Genomic DNA, 25,467 nt, shown 5'->3' with positions numbered 1-25,467 from the left:
GATGCAGGACTCTAACGCAAGGCTTCCCATAATACATGTCTGTGATCATCCTTGAATCAACCTTAAATGGAGCAACAGATCAGCTTCCATCATAACATAGTTCATAATAAAGCACATTGTTCATACGGCCATAGGAAAGGCAAAGTAAAATTAGAGGCACTCCTTGGTTAATTAATGTGAATATAATGTCAATATGTACACTCTCATATAATAATATATCATTATATATCATATAATTATATAACATTGCTTTATGTACATATTTACGAATGGCTTCAGTATTCCTGAACAAAACCCTCATGTTAGCTCAGCATTGCACCATGGGCAGCACATTTCCTATTCAATGGAATGGCACTTGGATTGCTGATGTTCTCCCTGAGAAGAGCGCAGTGTCCTTTTCCCATTTTGTATGAGCCACTGGGGAGACCAGACCTTCTCTGATTTATTCTGCATACAAAGGAGCTCAATGATAGTGATGTAAACATAAAACATAGCAACATAAGAAAGCCACATTCATAAAGAGGTACAATGACTTTGAGCAGCTGGAGGTTCCAATGGAAACCCAAGTCATGGACCAGAGAGACACTAATATTTAAGGGACCAGTAACATGAATGAACATACAGACTCTCTTTCTGTCTAGTACTTAACCATGTGTAAAGTGTTTTTTTTAAGCCAATAGTCTGGTTTCATTGGCAGTTCATACATTGGAAAATACATCTAACACCATGTGCCAATGCGTTTATATGCAGAAAGAGCAGAAGCCCATCATTCATTCATTCACAGTGTTGGTGTTTTTATTCAGATATTACAGGTCCTTTAATCAGTACTACACATCAAATGAAAGAGTATACCACACCTTCACTCAATACTATTTATATGAAGTATTAAGGCACCAAATCAAATTTGAATACACACTGGGGGTTATTTATAAACACTGGGCAAATTTGCACCTGGGCAGTATCCTATGGCAACCAATCAGACTGTTGCTTTCAGTGTTCAACCTGCAGCTGTCTGTCTAAAGCTAATCACTGATTGGTTGCTATGGGTTACTGCCCATGGGCAAATTTGCCCAATGTTTATAAATGAGACTCACTGAGTGACAAAACTCATATTTAGCTAGTGCTAGTCTTTGGTACCCATGTTTTTTTTTCAGGGCAGAATATAGAAAGAATCAGCATCAGACTGGCCCACCTCTAGTTGGTACTGTGATTGGAACCGGGGGGATTGGGGGGCAGCATGGGGTCTCAGAAGGGTGTGGGCCTGGTTTATCAAGGCCCATGAGGGCAGGGGCCCACTTGGGTTTTACCACTGGCCAAGTCCGATCCCGGAAATATATGCCCAATAGGGACCCTTTGGTCAAAAAATAACATATTATTTTTCATTTTATTATTATATTGTTTAAAAACAATTAGTAATTGCAATATAATAGTAAATCCACAAGAGCTAGACAGAAACAGGATTGCTGCCTTGTAGTTTTGGGGTCCTGGGTTTGATTCCAATGTTCTCCCAATGCTTGGGTGGGTTTCCCCTAGGTAATTGGAATACCTGGAGGAAACCCACCCACCATTGGGAGAACATACCAATACATTGTAGATAGCACCTTGGCTGGAATCGAACCCAAAAATATACAGGAAAGTTAGTTGGCTTCTAAAAAAATGTGTGTAAAGGTGATGGGGCATTAGATTGTAAGATCTACTGGGGCAGGGAATGATGGTAATCTCTGTAAAGTTCTGTGAGATACAGTGAAATACTAATGAGTGGTGTATGTTGAGCCCATAATGAGGTTCAAAATAAAGTTCAAGGCACCTCATTGTGTATTATAGGCAATTTGTTTTCAAAGTAATAGTCCAAGGGAATTCAACCATTCACCCCAGTCCATGGGTGTATGGAATAAATTGGAAAATAAAGGTATTTGGTGGATTTTTCCCAAGAAAATGAAACAAAAATGAATTAAGAATATAAAGCCATTTATTAGGACAAAAGAGGTTCTGAATCTCTTTTGTCCAAATAAATGGCTTTACATTTTTAATACATTTTTGTCTTTCATTTTCTTGGGAAAAATCCACCAAATACCTTTATTTTCCAATTTGTTACTGTATGTTGGTGCTTAAAGGAAAACTATACCCCCCAAACAATGTAGGTCTCTATGAAAATATATTGCATAAAACAGCTAAAATGTAAAACCCTGCTTCATGTAAATAAACCATTTTCATAATAATATACTTTTCTAGTAGTATGTGCCATTGGGTAATCATAAATAGAAAATTGGCATTTTAAAAAATAAGGGCCGCCCCCTTGGATCGTAGTATTCACAGTGCACACAAACAAACCAAACAAACTTTACTTCTTAGGTCACATGAGCCAATTAACAGACAGGGTTCTGTCTTTTGCTTCAACACTTCTTCCTGTTACAGTTAGAGCTGCAGTATTTCTGGTCAGGTGATCTCTGAGACAGCACACAGACCATCACAAAATGGTGGCTCAAGGCATGAGATGTAAAAGGGCAATGTTTACTTAAATATACATTCCAGTTTGGTAAGATTTTTTAATATGTCACTTAATATGATATAAACTACCGGTATCTGTTGCTTAAGTATTCATTTTGGGGGTATAGTTTTCCTTTAACTAGGATAATAATAATTGGCATCCCTATTTTCTCAGGTCCTGTATCCCAAGGACCCCTTCATCTCTGACTCTGGTTCTTCCTGTTCCCCTTTTATTCATTTAGGATCTGTAATGGCAGGCACTCCTAGTTTTGGCTTTTGAACATTTGTATCGTGCATGAAGATTAGCAAGTGCCATTACTTTTATTACAGCGCTTAGCTGGGCTTGTTTGAAGTGAGCACGTCATGGTGACAGCCGATACTGTGGAATGTGCGGTAGCTGATTTTCAAAGCTGAGAGTCTGAGAAATCAGATGGAATTGAATGTGAAATGTGAGTTCTAATGGTTAACCCCCACATGAAACTGCTTTAACAAGCGGATATTTTGTTTCAATTGGTGCACTGCTATTAAGCCGATCCTTTTCAAAATCCTATAATACGGCAGAGGTTACATCTGACCCCATCTTCGCAAAATAATACAATGCCTGATGGTAAACACATGCCGGGGCATTTGATTTAGTTTTGCTGTGCCTCTCGGGAGTTGCTGAAAAACAGTGTTTAATCCGCAGTTTTTTCATTCCTCTATTCCAAACTGTTCTAACGAATACAAATAGATTTCCAGGTATTCTAGCATTTGCACAAACCACTGATTCCTGGGCACCGTCACTCCATACATAAGAAGTTAATAATTTATGCTTCAAATCTAACGTATTGAAAAACCATATCAATATCCAATATAATAAATAGCAGCAAAAAAATTAAAAGACCCTACACCAAGAAAAAGGCCCAAAAAACAAAGCAAACAAAAAAGTAGTTTAATTAACATCAGTGCTTAGCCATTTTCAATGCCCTGTAGTATTCAGACGTGCTGATTTAAGGAGTCCTTTTTTTGGGGGGTAAAGGTGATAGGGACGTTAGATTGGGGGGATTTGAGGGAACCTTTACTTTGGGTAGATATAAGCACTAGGTGCACTAAGAGCTGCAAAAAAAAGTGGCACTTGCACCTATTCTACAAGTTGGTAACAACAGAGCCCTATATTTAACACAGGAATTAAAGGAATACTGTCATAGCTTTTCTTGTGTTAGGGAGCTGCTATCTGGTTACCTTACCATTGTTCTGTTGTTAGGCTGCTGGGGGGGAAGGGAGGGGGTGATATCACTTCAACTTGCAGTACAGCAGTAAAGAGTGACTGCAATTTATCAGAGCACATGACTGGGGGTAGCTGGGAAACAATATGTCTAGACTCATGTCAGAATGCAAAATTAAATATAAAAAAATCTGTTTGCTCTTTTGAGAAATGGATTTCAGTGCAGTATTAACTGATGCATTTAGAAAAAAATATTTTTACCCATGACAGTATCCCTTTAAGTACAGGCCTCCCTTAATGTGTGAGCCCTTATTTTTCACCCTTAAGTTCTCCTTCTTTGAACCTACTGAATAGCAGGCACAACCTGCACCGCTTTAACAATCAAGCATTAGGCAAAAACCGTGGCAACTTGCAGGGCCAGACCAAGCCGACTGGGCGCCCTAGGCAACCCGGCCTCCCCGCCCCCCCACGTACGTGTGCGCGCACACTTCCCAGATGAACCGCAACTTGCATACGCAGGATGGGGAGAGAGCGGGTAAAGAGGTGTGAGCAACGGAAGGGAGAGGACGCAGGGGAGGAGATCGACGGAGGGGCAGAGCGACAGAGGGGAGAGAGCGGCGGAGGGTGGGAAACCAAAGAGAGCTGTGATAACGGACTAGTGGTAGGCAGAAGACAGTTTAAGAGGTACCTGCCCAGCGCCCCCTGTTGTTGCGCCCTAGGCAGGTGCCTCTTCTGCCTACCCCTAGTTCCGGCCCTGGCATCTTGCACTAGTCTTTTGCATTTTTCCCAGTATAGTTAATAAACCCTCCAGTCTATTAAGAGAAGACGCAAGCATGGCAGCTTTCTTACAATATATAACAATTGTTTATTCATATTAGCCTATACAAAGTCTCCATTTCTCTCCCAGCAGCTATACTTTAAAGGGCTCATTTACCAAGTGCACTAAATGGATGCAAATCCATAAATGTTTTTTTTACCCACAATGCAGCATTTTAATCCTAGAGCAATTGCTAATTTGTTAATTTTTTATTGAATCGTAAGCAAGTCGTGGCACACATTTTCACACCAACTTGCTTGGAGCAAATTACTGGGGCCAAATAGAGGATCCCTGTGTGCATTTGGGTGCAGGCTGAAGCATTGCATGGGTGCAAGGGGCTGCTAGAAGCATGTATGGGCATATACACCTTTGGCTCTGTTCTAGCCCTTGAAATTGTGCTTGTGTTCATATATATATGAGCCCTTGAAAGCTTGACCTGGCGACCTACACCTTTAGTTACATCGGAAGGCTTGTTCTTTCAGCCTCACATAAATACACGCACAGATATACACATAAATAAAACTCACAGCATGAACTAGAGAGCTCTGAGGGTTTCAATCTGCACAGGAAACATGGCGAACCTCTATTATGCTATTAAAATTGTTTATAGCAAAACCACTGTAAAAAAAAAATAATACACAACTAGAAAAATCTAATTGTATGAGTTCTCTAATGAGAGAGTCAACATTCATAAAGGTTTAGCGGCCAGAGCAACCAATCAGTACTAAGAATTTACTCACCTACTGCAAACTGAATGATGGGAACCGACATCTCATTGGTGACCATAGGTAACTACACCTGGACACATGTATACTCATGAACCGATACACACACTATGAATGAATTTATGATAATGGGTACTAAAATTGTTACTATAGTGAACAACAAATCTAACCCCCTCCTTGATACATTGATATCAGTCTACAATTTTCTAGGGATGTACCGAATCCAGTATTTGGTTCGGGATTCGGCCTATTGCAGCAGGATTCATATCATCATATCGTCATGCATATGCAAATTAGGGGAGGAGAGGGAAATCGCATGACTTTTTGTCACAAAACAAGGAAGTAAAAAATGTTTTCCCCTTCCCAACCTTGATTTGCATATGCAAACTAGGATTCAGTTCGGTATTCAACCTATTCTTTCGCAAAGGATTAAGGGGTTCGGCCGAATCCAAAATAGTGGATTCAGTGCATCCCTACAAATTTCCCACTGCCAATATTTATGCTTAAACTAGAAGAAGAGTAGAGGAGACAGAAAGCTTGTTTTCTTGCACTAAAGACAAGTATCTAGAGTCGTCCCTTTTCATATTGCCAAACGAACCCTCTCTTACTGCCAGGTAAATGCATTCAATTATACCAGCTCAATACCACTATCAATACAAAGCCAGTTTGTCAATTAAATATATCTGACTTCTTATACACAGGTATGGGACCTGTTATCCAGAATGCTCCGAACTTGGGGTTTTCTGGATAACGGATCTTTCCATAGTTTGAACCTTCATACCCAAAGTAGGAAATCATGTAAATATAAAATAAAGCCTATAGGCTGGTTTTGCCTCCAATAAGGATTAATTATATCTTAGTTGGGATCAAGTACAATGTACTGTTTTATTATTACAGGGAACAAGGAAATCATTTAAAAAAAAAAAAAATTGCTTATAATGGAGTCTATGGAAGATGGGCTTCCTGTAATTCGTAGCTTTCTGGATCGGGTTTCTGGATAACGGATCCCATACCTGTACTTGTAAATTCACAAAATTATTTAAAAGTAGAACGTAGTTGGACAGAGGAGGGTGATGTATCCCCGTCCCCAGGATGGTTTTACGTAGGGTTATTCTGCTGTTAGAATTCTTAAAGGGGACCTGTCACCAAAAAAAATTATTCCAAATCCTATTTTATCATGTCAGTCAAGCAAAACTTTAATTACACTGTATAAATTATTTAAAACTTGTTTCCATCAGTGTGGGAACTCATAATTACAGCAAGCAGGCAGGAGCCATTTTGTGGACGCTGTTATTAAGACAAGTCTTGCATCATCTCAAAATCTTGTTTGTGCACCAGAATGGGGGACCTGATGTCCATCCCCATGTCCTGGCTACACAATCAAATGGTGAAGAGAACTGCGGGAATGTGGGGAGAGCAGTGACATGTAGGAAGTGCTGAATGGGAAGTGAAAGTAATTGCTTGCCCCGCCTCTATGCCTAGGAATAGAGGAGAGGCAGGCAATATTTGATTGACAGCTGAGATTTTTAAATGAGTTTACAAAAGCTATGAATGCTTTAATAAAAAAAAGAATTTGGATTTCATGTTTAATTTGAAAAGGACTTTTATTATACAGCTTTTTATGTCTGGGTGACAGGTCCACTTTAAACTGTTCCAAGTCAGGGATATAGGCCAGCAGATCAGCAATAAATGGGAATCAATGTGGGGTTCATTAGTAGGATGGAGAGGGCTTCCCAGAGAGGCTCCTTAGATATATGAATCTAAATAAAAGTATAAAGAACAGACTGTGTAAAATTTAATAAACTCCCAGCAGCCTCCAATATATCTGTAGGCCCTCAGGTAGTATATCTCCGATTTGTGTCATATTTTTCCATCCTTTTATGGGGGTCAGGGACCCTTTATAACCCCAGCCGTATCATTGTTCTGATGTATGTACATTAGCTTAGCAAAAGGATGTTTTTGCTTATGAATTTCAGAACTGTATAATTGTTTTTCTTTAAAAACAAATAAAATCCAGACTATCTGGCCATAAATAAACTGGACGAACCCTTCTAGGCCCGCATCAAACAAAGACAATAGTTTTCTCTAGCCGGCTTTCTAGGTCTTTCAAATGGTTGAGGAACGCTGCAAAGAACACCCATATGGCATAGTACTTACTGGCTCCTCAACATATTGAATTCCCACATGCAAAATGGAACATGCCCAAAATGCACTTCAGCATTTTTTAATAAAGAAAAAAAAAAATCACAGTTTATTTTGTCAGTATGTAATTTCTTAAAAAAATATTTTCTTAAGTTAAGGAGGCTGCATTAATACTTTTGAGGTACGACAGCCTATACGTTTGACAGATGAGTTCATATGGAATTTGTTTCCTTATAAAGGAAGGACAGTTATACATCCAGTTTTCAGTGCATGGCATTCACACAAACAAATTAACACTTGGATAAATAAAAAAAAAAAAAACACAAAAAACAAATTAGAATTAACAAAAAAACCTGGAAGCTGAAAAGTCACGGCTATAGTCGAAGGATAGTGATATAAGAGTTGCAACAGTGGTTTTGTGCACAAACATTGGAAGAAATGCAGCGGCCATGACTCAGGCATCAAGATCCAGGTTCGTCTCTTCATCTGCAGAAGAGCGGACTGATTGGGAATGCCGGGAATACTTTAACTGCAGGAAGTCACCCATTTCATCAAGGGCATCAAGAACCTGAGGGAGAAATAGATACAATTAGCTGGAGCAAATATATCAAACATAACATAAAGGAAGAAACCTGTCAGATCCAGACCCTCCATTTGTTTAATCTATCAAATCAGTTAATCAATAGGTATATCATAGGCCAGGGGTCCCCAACCTTTTTTACTAGTGAGCCACATTTTATGACTCACAAGAGTTGGGGAGCAACACAACAGTTCCTGTAGGGTACCATATTAGGTCTGTCATTGGCTATATGGTAGTCCCTATGTGGACTGGAAGCCTCCAGGAGGCTCTGTTTGGCAGTACACCTGGTTTTTATACAACCAAAACCTGCCCCTAAGCCAGCAATTCCAAAATAAGCATCTGCTTTTAGGCTACTGGAAGCAACATCCAAGGTGTTGATGAGAAATCATTGACATAGGCTGTATTAAATCAATTCAGCACACTCATTCCAACTCATATGGACAGGCAGCTAAACCATAGAAATCATTTTGATTATGTTCTTGCCCAATCTCAAAGCCCTTACTCACTGAGGTTCTAGAACCTGGAGACCCACCATCCTCCCAGGAACCAGAGAAGGCAGTCATCATTATAGTATGTTATAAAGGTCTTGGTTACAGGTTCCTGTAGGTTGGAGACTCTTTCTATAGATTGGAATTTCACTATGGTTTTATCTAGGATTAAGCAGCTTTTCTAACTGGAATAACTATTGACTTTTCACCTAAAGGTGGTCATAGACCGATAATCCGTACAAAACTAATTTTTGCACGATATTCGGTGCCTGTATGGTGGGATACGAGCCAACTAATATCGGCAGAAGACTTGGATATCGGATTGTTGATCTTTGAAGGCACCTGAACATCAGCCATTGTTAGTGCTGAATTGTCAGATACAGGTAGAATTCTATTGTTTCTATCTGTATATCTGACAATTCAGCTCTACACGTGTGTTGTGAAACGAACTATCTTTTCCAGGAAAGATCGTAATTGTTACGTCTATGGCCAACTTTTCGTTTGAGTTTAATGGGGCCAAAGCATCACTCCCAACAGTCCATGGACAGGTGTTTGGGAATCTTATCTCTGGATCAACTTTCACCATCCCGATTCACTGACAAAAATGCCAAAGCAAACACTGGACAAGCCGTTGCTCTAGTCAACTTTGCGTGCTAATGGCGTTCTCAAAATAGTTTTCTTTTAAATGTGACTCATTCTAATGCCAGACAGGACCACCACAAACATTTTTAGTTGAATACGTATTTTCTAAATGACTCCCTCCTTTGTTCTTCACCACATACTGCCATTCTCTTCATGCCTTCCCAAACAACTTTAAAACCCAGGTGGAAAGCAGCAGGAGAGAAGCTACTTCAGTTGCAGTTGTCTCCTGGACATAAAAATGTGCTTCTTACTGAACATGAAAACTTTTCCCACTCTATCGCCACATCCTCTTAAAGGAGAACTAAAGCCTAAAAATGAATATGGTTAAAAATGCAAATTAATCCATCTCGTCGAGATATTCTAAATAGTCAAGGGACCCCGCTGAAGTCGCCAGCATCTATGCTTTATATATAAAGTTACACCTATGTCAACTGTAACATGTCATCACAAGTTATTACTATCATTGTTGTAGCTCGTCTCTCTCCCACTTCTGACAGAATGTCTGGAGGGGGGAGGATGAGTTCATTTCATTATCTTTCTCTCTTCTCTGTTTTCCTCTGTTTGGAAATACCTGACGACACTGCTTGCTTGTAAAACCATTTTCTTTTCTTGGAAAATCAATAAAAAACTATTGAAAGAAAAATGCCATATTTTATATACTGAACTTATTGCACCAGCCAAAAGTTTCAGCTTGTCAATAGCAGCAATGATCAAGGACTTCAAACTTGTCACAGGGGGTCACCATCTTGGAAAGTGTCTGTGACACTCACATGCTCAGTGGGCTCTGAGCAGCTGTTGAGAAGCTAAGCTTAAGGGTCGTTGCAAATTATCAAGCAGAAAATGAGGTTTGTCTGTAATATAAGCTGATGCTACAAGGCTGATTATTAAATTCTGATGCTAATTGCACTGGTTTATGTGCTGCCATGAAGTAATTACAGTATCTGTATTAATTATTAATCAGCCTTATATTGTGACATTTCTATTCTATGTGTACTGTATATTGTGAGTGGGTCCCTAAGCTCAGTAAGTGACAGCAGCACAGAGCATGTGCAGTGAATCAGCAGAAAAGAAGATGGGGAGCTACTGGGGCATCTTTGGAGACACAGATCTTTACTGCTAAAGGGCTGTGGTTGCCTTGGGCTGGTACAGAAGCACAAAACATAATGTACAACATTTCTAACTACTTCTTTACTTAGGCTTTAGTTCTCCTTTAAGTGGGTTTAATTACAGTTTATTCTCCTATAAGGTGTTTAAAGTGTAAGAACATTAAAAAAAAACTAAATGTTCAATATGTTCATATAGCATTCCTTAAAACCTTTATAAACTCTAGGGAACATGATGTCAAGCATATAAGCGGGTGTGCATGTATGATTTAGGATGGGTCAACATCCAAGGGGTTGGTGAGCAACATGTTTGGGATCCAGAAACCTGTTATCCAGAAAGCTCTGAATTACAGAAAGGTTGTCTCCCAAAGACTCCATTTTATCCAAATAAACCACATTTTTCAAAGTGATTTCCTTTTTCTCTGTAATAATAAAACATTACCTTGTACTTGATCCCAACTAAGATACAATTAATCCTTATAAACCTATTGGGTTTATTTAATGTTCACATGATTTTCTAGCAGACTTAAGGCATGAAGATCTAAATTACAGAAAGATTCATTATCCAGAAAACCCCAGGTCCTGAGCATTCTGTTTAACAGGTCCTATACCTGTAAGTATGAGCCACTGTTTGGCGATCACTGATTTAGGATAATCCCTATAGGGGTATCAGACTGGAAAGTAAACACCGGGATTTTAGATGAAAACTAAAAACATTCATTTTTCTGTGAATTTAATTACAGTTTTAGCAGCATTGGTGCATAGGGCTGCCACCTTTTCTAAAATAATTTACCGGCGGGAACAAAAGGGGACGGGCCTTGACGTAAAAGGGGATGGAGTCACGCACAGTGACTCAAAAGGGGCGGAGCAACACACGCGATGGACAGAAACCTGGGAAAAAAGGTAAATACTGAGCAAATTTGGGGCCGGGCCAAGGGCTTTTTTAAAATTAAAGTAAATTTGTAATACCGGCCCCGGCAGGTGTTTTACCGGCTAGGACGGTAAAATACCGGCTGGGTGGCAACCATACATTTGCATAGAAAAGTGGCAAAACGAATTCAACCCCTCATATTACTCATCTTGTGTATTTGAATTTTCTTCCCTCCCTTTTAATAGGACGCAGGCTTTTGCCAATTTCCATGGGATTAATGACTTGTCCTATACAGTATGTCGTTCCTTCTTTTTCATCCTGTAAATCCTACTGATGATTGTGATGGAGGGAAACCTCCGGGAATATTTATTTACAATATCGACAGCGCCATCTAGAACACTGACTTATGCAGAAGTGCTAATGAGGCTCGTATTATATTTCTGAATGTTTTGATTTTATAAGAAAAGAAGTATAAGAGAACATATAAGTCCCGTGAAGTGAGATGAAAATATATCTCGGCTAAATCAAACCACTCACGGAGCTTTCATCATATTCTAAACACTTACAGCTCATTAAAAGCCTATTATGCACCACAGTTGCTGACATATTTACCAAGGGCTCTCTCGTTTCACTGAACGCGGACTCCTTTTCATCTCCCCATTTTAAACCTAGGAAAGTACAACACTGGAGGACATAAAGACCTGACACGGGCCCAGAGGAATGCTATGCGATCTATTAACTTTAAACTCAGCAAAACAAATGCTAAAAATACAGAACATGGAAGCACTTCAGTAAAGAGATGTTATTTGCCGTGGAGCAACTCTGACATCAAGCCCATGAGAGGAATTAATCGGTATTTTATCCCCCCTCTTAGAAAGGTAAAAAAAATCCACATTTATAAGGAGAATTTGCCTTCACGTTATTTTTCTGTAAAGCTTCAGGAAAATAAAAGTGAAAGACATAGTAGCAGCCTTGTTTTACCCAGCAAGCCTTGCACAATGTCTCTCACAGACTGAGATGCCAAACATAGAATCATCTCTGGTCACTGTTATCATAATGCAAAATAGGCTTCTTTCATAAAGTCATTATTTCTAAGGGGCAGATTTATCAAGGGACGAATTTCGAATTAAAAAAACATCGAAATTCGAATAAAAAAAAAACAAAAAACAGATATTTATTAATAAAGTCAACGTTTTTTTCCCGGCTGAATAGGCCGTTTTCGTTCGAATTCGAATCTTATGAATCGAAGTAACATCATAATCGATTGAATTAGATTCGAAGTTTTTACAAAAAAAAAAAAACAACTTCTATTTTTCAAAGTCCACCAATTGACAGGTTTCTAGGAGGTCCCCCATAGGCTAAAACAGCAATTCGGCAGGTTTTAGATGGCGAATGGTCGACGTTGAATGTTTTCAAATTCAAATTGAATTTAGACTATTCCCTAGTCGAAGCACACAAAAATTAGATCGAAATTAGAATTTTCACTTCGACCGTTGATAAATCTATCAAGGATCGAATTTCGAATTGAAAAAAACTTTGATATTCGGATTCAAAAAGACCAACCAAAATTAAGTCAAAGTTTTTTTTTTGGTTCGATTTTTCAAAGTCCACCAATTGACTCCAAATAGGTTCTAGGAGGTCCCCCATAGGCTAAAACAGCAGTTCGGCAGGTTTTAGATGGCAAATGGTTGAAGTCGAATTTTTTCAATATTCAAATTTTTTTCAAATTCAAATCGAATTTGGACTATTCTCTAGTCGAAGTACACAAAAAATAGCTTGAAATTCAAATTTCTTTCATTCAAAAATTCACTTCGACCTTTGATAAATCTGCCCCTGTCTAGAGAGAACGCCAAACGCTACTGAATACAATTTTAACATTTAATACACAAGAGCTTTAACTGTACAGTGAAATATGTAACGAATGATGGAAACCCTCCAATGTAAAATATAAATATATTACAAATCACAAAGTCTCAGGTCCCAAGCATTCTGGATAACAGGTCCCATACCTGTACTATAAAATTGGTGGCATAGTTATGGGATACAATATCCAGAAACCCGTTATCTAGAAAGCTCTGTATTACGGGAAGCCATCCCCCATAGACTCCATTACAATTAAATAATTCACATTTTTAAAAATTATTCCCTTTTCTCTGTAATAATAAAACAGTGCCTTGTATAATTAATCCCTATTGGAGGCAAAACAATCCTATTGGGTTTAATTCATTATTAAATGATTTTTTTAAGTAGACTAAGTGTGTTGATCCAAATTTTAGAAAGACCCCTTATCTGGAAAACCCCAGGTTCCGAGCATTCAGGGACCTGTATTAAACATAAGTTTTAATAAGTAATTTACACAATCACTAAGCACCAATAATAACTCATGACATCACTAATCACTGTTGATATAGTGAATAAAGTACCCCCTCTTATAAATTATAAGGATATTATAAGTTATCGAGGAGTTTTATGAACATATAAAATAGGGATGCACTGAATCCAGGATTCGGTTCGGGATTCTACCCTTTTCCCCAGGATTCGGCCGAATCCTTCTGCCTGGCCAAACAAAATCCTAATTTGCATATGCAAATTAGGGGCAGGGAGGGAAATTGAGTGACTTTTTGTCACATAACAAGGAAGTAAGAGATGTTTTCCCCTTCCCACCCCTAATTTGCAAATGCAAATTAGGATTCGGTATTAGGCCGAATCTTTCACAAAGTATTCGGGGGTTCGGCCGAATCCAAAATAGTGGATTCGGTGCATCCCTAGTATAAAAAATGCATGGAACTCCGACAACAAGCCCTTGATAAAGGGCTGGTATAGCCCGAAATGTTGCCGTGTTATCTGCACAAATAAAAAGTTGAAACCAACAATCGGAGTGCTGCTGCAGTAATTGTTTTCATTTCTAATAGCCTCATATTTTACAACTGGGGGAACTTTATTTACTATAATACACAAGTTTCAGTGAGTCATGTGACAGAAATGACATCAGAACTCACCGTTTATAACTGATGACATCAGAACTCTCCATTTATTAGGATATAATTTACAAGATATTCATGGCTTTTGTGTATTATAAGTTTATTTTTACGTTATTCATGGCTCTTATGTATTATATTATATATTATATAGTGAATAAAGTACCCCCTTTTGTAAAATATAAGGATATTATAAGTCACCGAGGAGTTTCATGACCATGTTTTTATACAGGTCATGGAACTCCGAGGTAACTTCTAATATCCTCATATTTTGCAACTGGGGGTACTTTATTTATTATAATACACAAGTTTCAGTGAGTCATGTGACAGAAATGACATCAGAACTCACGTTTATAACTGATGACATCAAAACTCACCGTTTATAAGGATATAATTTACAAGATATTCATGGCTTTTGTGTATTATTATGTTATATTATATTGTCACTCAACAGCAGCAGCAACTTCAACCCACCCTTCTCCAGTTTGCCATCACCATGCCCACAATCACTGTCCAACAGCATTTGGGAAGCATGTGAAAATACATTGGTGGTGGGGAGGGAAAATGCACCCACCCACCCTCTGTTGAGTTCTAGGCACCCACCTATATTGCCTACCCCTAGTTCTTGCAATGCTTCTGTGGGGTCAGTCTTATCCCTGGTATGTGCAAAAGGATGGAAAGGCGGTAAAAAGAAGAAGGTGGTTTATTGCAACGGGTCACCAACCAACATCACCTGACGCGTTTCGGGAGCAACTTATCCCTTATATGGAAGTTAGTATGGTACACTTTTAAGACATATAACTAGGGCAGTCCTTCAGGTTCTCCTGCCTCCACCACCAATGTCCTACTATACAAACATATCAGCAAATTGTATGTGTTATGCCAGGAAAGAAGCCATATTGGGGTCATATTACTTTTGCTGAAACATAAGAACATTTTGAGGGAGGCTCATGGCATTCGTGGTATTTAGTGCATATCGATACCCTGACATCAAGTTAGAAAAGATTTTCTTTTTCCTTTTAAGAAACATTATTCCAAATAATGTCACAGCAAAGCTTGTGGATTATCACTGGTGCATATTTAGCATCACTGAATAATGGCTGTGGTTTCTGTGGCTTATCACAGTTAAACGAAGGTCATTTTAGAAGGGATGAAACAGGTGTGTGAGAATCAATGGCAAGTTTATTGCATTCCCATTCTTAGCTATACAGAACATATACTAGAGATATATCAGGTGCCATTTTTATGTTCCGGGGGGAAAAAAAATGTATAATATAAATCTTGTGGTAAATGCTTTGCTGGAATCCTTTTCGGCACCAGACTTTTATGCTTATCAAGTTGGGGTTTTCTCGGTGGACTGTGGACTATTATAGATTTGCATCCGTGTGCTATGCTCTACAAACACATACAAATTTAAAGGAGATGGAAAGGTTAAAATTAAGTAAGCATTATCAGAAAGGTATATATAAATACACCAGTAAACCCTCAAAGTAATGCTGAGAAGAAACACTGCATTTCTTGTCTTTTATAGTGGATTCTGTATCAGACTTCCTGTTTTCAGCCTCCAGGGCACAGGCCTGAGCATGCTCAGTTTGCTCCTCTCCCGTCCCTCCTCTGCTATAATCTGAGCTCAGAGCTATGAGCGAGCAGGGAGTGACTCAGGCAGGAAGTGATGTCACACCAAGCTAATATGGCAGCTGTCTAGAGCTGTTTACTCAGGTATGGAAAAGCATTATAAAGAATCAAACTTGTGTTCTAGCTTGCATTATTGTTACTTATCTATTTGCAATAAACTGCCTTGGTAGCTTTCTTTCTCTTTTAAGGGAAAGTTTTATCATTAGAGCTTATCTTTAGTGTATTTTTACATTTAAGGGTAGGGGCACACTGGGTGATTCGGGAGACTTTGGGCGACGAAGCGCCGAATGTGCCATGCCGCAGGCGACTTTACATTATAGCCAGCGCAAGACAGAGAGAACGCGTTCGCCAGGCGACTAAATCTCGCCCAGTGCGCCCCATCCCTAATAGAGAGAAGATATGAGGGCATTGCTTGTTGGCTGCATGGTACATTCCTTGACTAACTGTGATCTGCAAATGTACTTCCAGTACTATCTGTATAACTAGCATGCTGCCTCCTAGGGAAATACTTGGGTTCGGTTATTTGGAAAATCAGGGCTGATTGTAATAAGTGCAAGTTGTTGGGCTTCATTGATTACAAACTGATTGAATCTGAATCAGCGTAGCTCTTTTAGATGCACATTCTAGATGGACATTCTAGACATATTCCCCCATACGTTTAGAAATAGTAACCTGAGATAAAAATGACCATGGCTAGGAAGGAGTTTAAAGGGATTTATGTTTTCCATATTTCTACAGGATCTGGTAAAATAGAGTTATCTATCAGGCAGACACACCTGGGATTGAATTCTTGGATATTACTGTAAAAATGATTTGATGGCTCAGTGGCCTTATGTTGTCCCATGCAATGCAACACCAGCCAATAAAAGGGCCAGGTTTAGTCATTAGTTGGTCCTGTTTTAAGATCTGGCTTGTTAACGTAAGCATGTTTATACCAGAGACTGATCTGCAAAATCAATCAATTTTGGAAGTCCACACTCGCAGGATCATAAACTGAGGTCAGACTCTGACCAAACTGCACACATTTTTGGCCAGCTTTAGGTAGGCTCATGTTAAAGCCATAATGTAAGCACCCAATATTCTTTTACAATAAACCTTTAATGTCGCTAGGTAATTAAAGAACCCTGGACTTTCAAATACAGGAACTCTGACACAGTATTAACAATTGTTTTGATGATGCTAACCTAGATAAAATGATATACAGGTATGGGACCGGTTATCCAGAATGTTCGTGACCTGGGTTTTTCCGTAATTTGGATCTTCATATCTTAAGTCTACTAGAAAATCATGTAAACATTAAATAAAGCTAATGGGTTGATATTTGCCTCCAATAAGGATTAATTATATCTTAGTTTGGATCAAGTACAAGCTACTGTTTTATTATTACAGAGAAAAAAGAAAATCTTTTTGAAAAATATGGATTATTTGGATAAAATGGTGTCTATGGGAGACGGCCATGCTGTAATTCAGATCTTTCTGGATAATGGGTTTCCGGATAATGGATCCCATACCTGTACTTTGAAACTGTATATGGATATGTATCACCCATGCTGCCCATTTGAATTCCTAACAAATATCGTATACGTGTGGAAGGACACGTGGGAAAGGTGCACCCGTGAACAAAGTTGCAGACAAGTGAGTGCGACCTAAATTGATTTCAATATGTATCACCTAAAACAACCACCAGGAACACAGAACACCTTAAGACATCATATTTAAACGGAACAAGACTGCTCTGACTTGAGTAATTATCATGTAAAATATTTTTGTTGACAAAAAAAGGATGAAATAGCAGGGCGCAATAACTTACTTTGTCCAACATTTCCTTTGTATGTGCAGCTGAAATACAAAATCTGGCTCTGGCTTCAGTGATAGGAGTTGCTGGAAACCCAACTACAACAACACCGATTTTCTTCTCAAGCATGTGCCTTGCAAAGGCCCTAAAGGGACAAGAAGAACAGATTGAAGAGCAAATAAATTACACATTAAATAAAAAAAAATACAAATTTGATAACGGAGTCTAGTAATCTCTTACCGTACACATTGAAATGAAGTATGACTGCAGAGAACCTTGATAGGCTGGGTTGTTCACATTTGTTTTTATTTGACTGTATCTTGATAAAAGATATCTGTTACTATTTGTGTTGATACTGAACAACAAAAATATTTGTCCTCCAAATATGTATACTAAAAGCTATCCAAAATGATTTCATACTGTTTGGTCTAAAGGTGGCCATAGACGTTACAATTATAATCTTTCCAAAAAAGATCGTTTGTTTCAATACACACGTGTAGATCTGAACCATCAGATTCTACTTATATCTGACGATATAGCACTAACAATGTCCGATCGAGGAGCCAACCGATATGCAAGTCTTCTGCCAATAATGGTTGCTTGTCTCCCACCATATATGCACCGATTATTCGTTTCATACGATATTATCAGTCTATGGCTGCCTTAAGGGGATTCTACTCTGAGGAACTCCCCCATTTGGATGCAGCCAAATCAGTCTCTCAGTGTATGTCTATGTTGTTTTGCCTAGGTAGCAAAATGGTTGTGGCATGGTTGTGGGCAACGACAAGAATAACAAACCGCATCCAATATCTTATTGTCTGCCATCCTGCCCCTCTTCTACCACAACTTATAGGGGACCAGTCACCCAAAAAAAATATTTCAAATCCAGAATCTCAGAATCTTGTTTGTGCACCAGAATGGGGGACCTGATGTCCATCCCCATGCACTGGCTACACAATTAAATGGTTAAGAGAAGAGGGAATGTGGGGAGAGCAGTGACATGTAAGAAGTGCTGAATGGAAAGTGAAAGTAATTGCTTACCCCGCCTCTATGCCAAGGCATAGAGGAGGGGCAGGCAATATTTGATTGACAGCTGAGATCTTTAAATGAGTTTACAACAGTTATGAATGGTTTAATAAAAAAAATAATAATAATTTAAAAAAGGAATTTTATTATACAGCTTTTTATGTCTGGGTGACAGGTCCACTTTAAACATATAGGTGCTTTTTTGGAGCATTTAAGCCGCACTGATACTTATTTCCCTTGTTTTTGTTTTCACTTTCTTTTGTGAAGGTGTAAATGACTAAGCTTGCGGTTTAATTTTCTCCTACGCCTACATTGTTGGGAAATGGTCTGTCCACAACTCCTTGTAGCCAAGAAGTGTGGTCTTGTGGACTGGTGGTATGGCCAGTCAAAACAAAGCTAGTTAAGGCTTTCCATAAGTTCAAGTGCAACAGTGACAACTAAACAAATTTGCTCAGTAGTAACATGGTGTTACTGTATCCTAATTTGGATCTTCATACCTTAAGTCTACTAGAAGGTCATGTAAACAGTAAATAAACCCAATAGGCTGGTTTTGATTCGAATAAGGATTAATTATATCTTAGTTTGGATCAAGTTCAAGCTACTGTTTTATCATTACAGAGAAAAAGGAAATCTCTTCATAAAAATTTGATTATTTGGATAAAATTGAGTCTATGGTTAGATAGCCTTTCTGTAATTTGGAGCTTTCTGGATAACAGATCCCATACCTGTACAGTAAGGCTTTATAAAAGTGAACTACCATACAATATTCTATAGCATGTCGATACACAGGCGATATTACTGCCAATGTTTTTGACTGTCAAGTTTTCCAGCGAGTACATTTTTAATAAAACAGAAAACAAACAGGAAAGGTAATAACCGCTGATACTTATTAGCTGATTGCTGACTCCCCCCCCCAAAAAAAAAGATTTTACAAATTAAATCTTTGGTATGTACTGCAAACAAAACAAAATATGTTTTTAACATTAATTCAAGGCAATTTTCCCCTTCTTTAGAATCCAATGTGCCGCTAATACTCGCTGTTACTCATGAATATGCATCAGTTGCACAAACACAAGATTCTAAGCACATATTAAACTTGATTTAAGCCTGGACATGATGTCAGAGGCCTGCTGCTGCTTAATAACAGGGTTCATCATTAATGCCATTCATAGCTGGGATGGTTTTGATTAGTTTTACCAAATGCCAATGAGAACAAATCTCCAGAGACTTAATCATGCTAAGTCAGACAACAAGGAAAGATTAGAGGAGATCCATACGGGAAAACTCTTCATCTGTTTTTATAATTCGATGCATGTACTTGCATTCACTAATTCTATGTAACTACACACTCCTACCTGTACTATATATAACAATGAGTAGACATGCACTCAAATGGTTCCAGGTGCAATCCAGTTGTTTCTTAGACCAAGTTGTCCAACTGACCCTCTGAATGGGGCTTTAACTGATAATGTCACATTATTGGTTAACTGTAAGTCTGTTGGGCCTGAAATAAAGGCTGTTTCGCATTAGTATATATGAAAAGTCATATTTTGACCTTGGGCCTGCACTTTAATCCCAACTCCTGTGCATCCTTATCAAAGCAAAGCTCAATTCATGTGGACTATGTCCACCAGACAGCAGTCAGATTGCATAGAGATTGGTCTGTGTGGCTGGATTTCTAATCTACTACAGCAGGAAGGATGGTCATGATTGTAAAACTATATTCTATAACTATAAAATTAACCAGCGTCGGACTAAATGGGCCAAGCAGTCCCAGATTTGTGTAAAGGCCACCAAGGCTCGGGCCTAGGATGGGAGGATTTTAGGGGCAGGCATGCTGCCCACCCACACCGGTTCAGAAACACTGGGGATGCACAAGACATAAAATAGTTTTTTAAATTTCCCGTGAGCCAATCCCCATTGCTCCGGGTTCTGATGAAAATTTGCGTTAATAAAAGAGAGGGGACGGGGGTGACGAACGTCAGCAGTGCCCACTATGTAAATCCGGCCCTGGGTTCAAGGCCCACTTGGCTTCTGCCACAGGGGCCCCCTGCGGGTCCCCCGCCCCAGCTGCAACTCCCCTCAAGACCCCCCACCACAGCCCGAACCCCACCCCCCGAGTGCATACCTGTACTCTAGTTGCGGCTGCAATCGGGATCAGGACGCAGCTCGGGGTCTCAAAAGGCTGTGGGTCTCGGTTGGCGGGGCCTACCAGGTTTTTATCCTGTGTCCTGCCACCTCAGTCTGACCTGACATTAACTTAAATGAATGGTACAGCCACTATTATGGTCTATGGAAAATGCCCACCTTGAAAAGCAAATGGCTTCAAGTTCCAGAATCCACCACTTCAACATGGAGCAAGGTGAGGGAGGAGTTGCATGACTTTGCAGCCTAAGGGGGGATGATGACCCCTGTAAGCAGAGGCAGACTACATTGGTTTCCTTTCATGTATATTTGTGTCTAGATATATCTATATATATATATATATATATATATATATATATATATATATATATATATATATATATATATATATATATATATATATATATATATTTTGGCAGTTAAGATTGTATTTAGGCACCTTTCATGTAAAAAGTTCATATAAAAATGGGGTGTATTTTAACCCTTCAAGTGCCCTTCAGAATTAATAGATATGGAAAAAACAAAAACGACACCAAAACTTCTATTCTGGGATTCAGCACCCATAAAAATCAATCATAATGTGACACTGAACCTGTTGCTAAACTACATCTCCCAGCGTTACAGTTTATCTGAAAGTGGAAGCCATGAATAGTATTCCTGACAGTGGAAAACATCTGTGTCAGGTATTTATTACAGTATATAATCCTTTATCCAGTAATACTTACCCTACTTTAGCTGGCATGTACAGTAAAACTGGGATGACAGGTGAATCCTCATTCCCATAAGTGATGAATCCCATGTCACGCAATCTCTGCCTAAAGTATCTGGTGTTTGCTCCAAGCTGCTGCACCCTCTTCAGTCCTGAGAAGTAAAACAAAATTTAGAAGTTGCCAAAAAAAACAAAGCAACATATAAAAAGGGCAAGATACACTTGTGTTATACATGCACCCAATACAAACAGCTTGCATCTGGGGCCTTTTATCCAGAATGTTTGGGACCTGGAGTTTTTCGGATAATGGGTCTTTCCGTAATTTGAATCTTCATACTCTAAGGGGCAGATTTATCAATGGTCGAGGTGGATTTTCCAAAAAAAAGAGTCAGCCCAGTGTGCTATAAGCCATACTATAGCATTTAGCTTCTCGTAAAAGGACTTATGCTAAGTAATTTTTAAGTTAGTCTTCATTATTTTCTTTATATGGATTCTATATGAATAGCCTTCTTATTCTGGATCTTTACTGCCTGCAGCTGATTATGCTGTCTGACTATTGGGGGGCCCAGAAGCTGAAACACAGACTACTGTGCATACATGAGTCTAAGATTGTACTAGAGAAACCTGGGAAAATTAAAAAATAGTGCTGCTATTTTCCTGAGGAAAAAAAAAGGAGCACTGGCCTGGGTGAAAACTTAGCAATCGGATTTCCTGATATATGAATTGGGTTTTCCCTGTCCTTTAAATTACAAGCTTTAGCGCAGCAGAACCAAAATTTACCCGCAATAACAAATAAAAATTATCATACACAACTTCTGCCAAGATTAAAAAGTGCCCACAGATGTCTACCCTTTCATTAGTGTGTGTAGTATGTTGTCGTTCGTGGATGACAGAACCCAATGAGGAAAGTAAACAATGGCTTTGTTTTGTATCACTGAAAGCACTAAATGGATGCCCCAGGCAGTTCCTCTTGCAGGATGTTCCAGCACATTTTTATTGTGTAACAAGACATCCCCATCTGAATAGAATAGTCATTAGATTTCCCTTCCTCTCTTACACGGTGCTTATATTCATGGGCGCAAGAGCAGAACGTCATGGGAATTGTATACAGACACATCCCCGTACCAAACTAAATAAATTATATAATGTGACACAGGTAGTTGTTGGGGATGAAGGCCGCAGATGACTTATTAATTTAATTTCACAGGTAAAATGATCAAGACCCCATGATTCAACAGCTCATTAACTGGCCAACATAGTCAATTCTTTGCACCAGCCAACCCCTCAAATAACCTCAGGCTGCCTTGTTATCATAAAGGCCCCATACATGGGAAGATATAAGCTCCCAACAGATTTAATGTGGCTATAAAAAGAGAGATCCACTCGTTTGGCGACAACACTGAGAGATCAGCTCGTTTGGTGATGTCGCCAAATGAGCGGATATCTCCCCGATATGCCCACCCTGAGTTGGGCAATATTGGGCTGATCCGATCGTGGGCTCTAGGGCCCAATGATTGGATCATAATGAAGGGTAAATGGGCAGTCGGATCGTGTGACTGCATCAACGAACAGATGCAGCCGCGATCCAACGGGATTTTTAGTCCGATCGACATCTGGCCCCATACATGGGCCAATAAGCTGCCAACTCGGTCTGTCTGCAGCATTTATCGGCCCGTGTATGGCCACCTCGAGTTGGCAGCTTACTGGGCAGTGCATGGGGCCCTCCAAAAGGCTTCCCAGATCGATATCTGGCCGAAAGTTGATTTTAAAAAACCCTTGATCAAGGACTACATGGTTTTGTTTATGTGACCCTTGATCCGACTGCCCCGTATCCTTTTCTTTGAGAAGGCCTGGATTTGTGGAAAGGCCACCTAGGCCGAGGCCTAGGGTGGCAGGATTTTAGGGGGCCGAATCCTAACCCTAATTTGCATATGCAAAAGGAAGGGAAAAACATTTTTTACTTCCTTGTTTTGTGACAAAAAGTCATGTGATTTCCCGCTCTGCCCCTAATTTGCATATGCAAATTAGGGGTTGGATTCGGTTCGCCCAGGCAGAAGGATCCGGCCGAATCCGAATCCTGCTGAAAAAGAATGTGAGTTATATCCAGCAGCACCATCTCTATAAAGTGCTTGCAAAATGCTGGGTTTTGATTGGTCATTGTATCTGGGTTGCCAAAACACACCTGGATATATATCTGCCATGTGCCATGTTCAAGCTTCCTCTGATATGGACATTATCATATGTATAGAGAAACTGTCTGCCTATCTAGATATTCAGTGTGAAAGGCTGGATCTGTGTATGGCCAAATTAGGGTCTTCTGAAAGAGGGTCTTCATTCACAAATACAGTGTACTCAACATGGTAGCTATTTTCTTGGCTTCCTACTTTTAAAGAACTGGCGGCATACAGTTTCTAAATCACATTACTATAATTTGGAAAGATCACCATAATGTACCTTATTGAAAATGTCATGATTTTGTTCACGTTGCCTAACCTGCATTCCATGATTAGGAATGTACATTTTTTTAAATATTCCAAAAGTTTGGGAATAAGCTAAACTATAAAGAACGCACCCCAAAAATCCAACTGCAATCAGTTTTGGGACATCCATAAAAAAAAAAAAACAATACGCAGAATACCTTTCCGGCACATATTGAATACATGGCTTGGTGAATATAACATATGTTTTACTAAAAGCAAAAAAAAAAAAAAATGGAATTAGATATCATAAAGTAAAACGGTTTTGCCTGCTGTATAATATGTTTTAAAGAAATGATTTACTGATTAAAATGTGTAACAGTTGGCTGCAACCTGCTGTTTTAAGTTGCTCCGACTAGTTCATGTTTCATCATACTGGGCGAGTTGAGGCCACAAATGCTTTGTAACTTTTCCTGTCTAAAACAAAACATCTGCACCATCGTTAAGATAACAAATTAAGTAAAGTCCTCTACTAAAGATTTCTCCAGGCCTTAGAACAAACAGAGGTCTGTGGTATTTTTAAAAGAATACCTTTGGCATACAGTGTGCCCACAGAAATCCACTCCTCCACTTACAGTTTCTCTAACAAGGCAAGATGGCTAATAAAATATAGTTATGGATGTGGACCTCTTCCACAGGCATGAGGTTTCCACCATATTAAGTCAACCAGATGTATAAAGTTGTCCATGGTGGTTTTCCAAATGGTTGACCTTTGTAAATACATTAAAATAATGATATAAATTAAGTCCAACGCATGATCACAACTAGGGACCCATTTACTAACATTTGGATTTCTTTTTGTGATTTTTTAAAATTTCTCTATAACTCTAAAAATTCAAGATTTATGAAGTTTAAAAACCACAAAAAAAACTCTCATACTATGCTTCGCAAAGTGAAAGTAGTCATTCAGACTTTTTGGATTTTTTCTGCTAGTGATTGTCTGAAAAACTCAATTTTTTTTAGAGGTTTTCATATTTTTTAGTGCATTGTTCAGCATGCACTAATACAATGAATCGTTATTGGAAACAAAAACAGTCTATAGGGTTTATTTCATGTTTATGTGCTTTTCTAGTAGACTTAAGGTATGAATATCCAAATTACAGGAATATCCGTTTTTCGGAAAACCCCTGAGCATTCTGGATAACATGTCTCATATCTGTATAAATGACTTTGCAGTAAGAATATGGGTCACATACTGATAACTAAAAGTATTGAAAAATAATGAGTGGACTGGATATTTGAAAATAGCTGGCTACATTGAATCAGTTTTCTACCACAAAAAAAGAAAAACAAGATATGTATTTTTATATAGTTTCTTGAAACTCACTTATTGTTTTTATCATGCTTTCACTGGAATGTAATTAAAAACATCTGGACAATGGTTCCAAAAACCCCAAATGTTTTATCAGGTTTTTATTTCATTTGGTTATCAATAGAGTGTATTAAAAGCCAATTAGTGCTGGCAACGTCTCACTGCTGATAACAATAAACATTCCGAAAATATTACGCATACATTAACGTGGAAGCCAAACACGTTCTGCTACATTAAAAATGACAAAATAAAAGGAAGTGTATCGTGAATAAGATTTATAAATGTAGTGCAAAGTGGAGATTCCGATAATGGTTCAGTAAAACTGGAAATA

General features: G+C 38.8%; 1 protein-coding gene across 1 annotated transcript in view; it reads right to left on the bottom strand.

Moving 5' to 3' along the window:
• Positions 1-6,829: 6,829 nt before the first annotated feature.
• sptlc3.L (serine palmitoyltransferase, long chain base subunit 3 L homeolog) overlaps positions 6,830-25,467 on the bottom strand; it is a 104,013-nt gene continuing 85,375 nt past the window's right edge. Inside the window, exons 10-12 of the mRNA XM_018262794.2 lie at positions 21,364-21,499; positions 17,483-17,612; positions 6,830-7,943 (exon numbers count right to left, since the gene is read on the bottom strand). Coding sequence (XP_018118283.1) covers positions 7,830-7,943; positions 17,483-17,612; positions 21,364-21,499 — 380 coding nt within the window. The 3' untranslated portion in view covers positions 6,830-7,829. The remainder of the gene's footprint in view (positions 7,944-17,482; positions 17,613-21,363; positions 21,500-25,467) is intronic.

The sequence above is a fragment of the Xenopus laevis genome, chromosome 5L (genome assembly GCF_017654675.1).
Source record: "Xenopus laevis strain J_2021 chromosome 5L, Xenopus_laevis_v10.1, whole genome shotgun sequence".
Taxonomy (NCBI): Eukaryota; Metazoa; Chordata; class Amphibia; order Anura; family Pipidae; genus Xenopus; species Xenopus laevis.
Note: the sequence above shows the minus strand (reverse complement) of the source record. Positions and strands in the feature narration are given on the sequence as shown.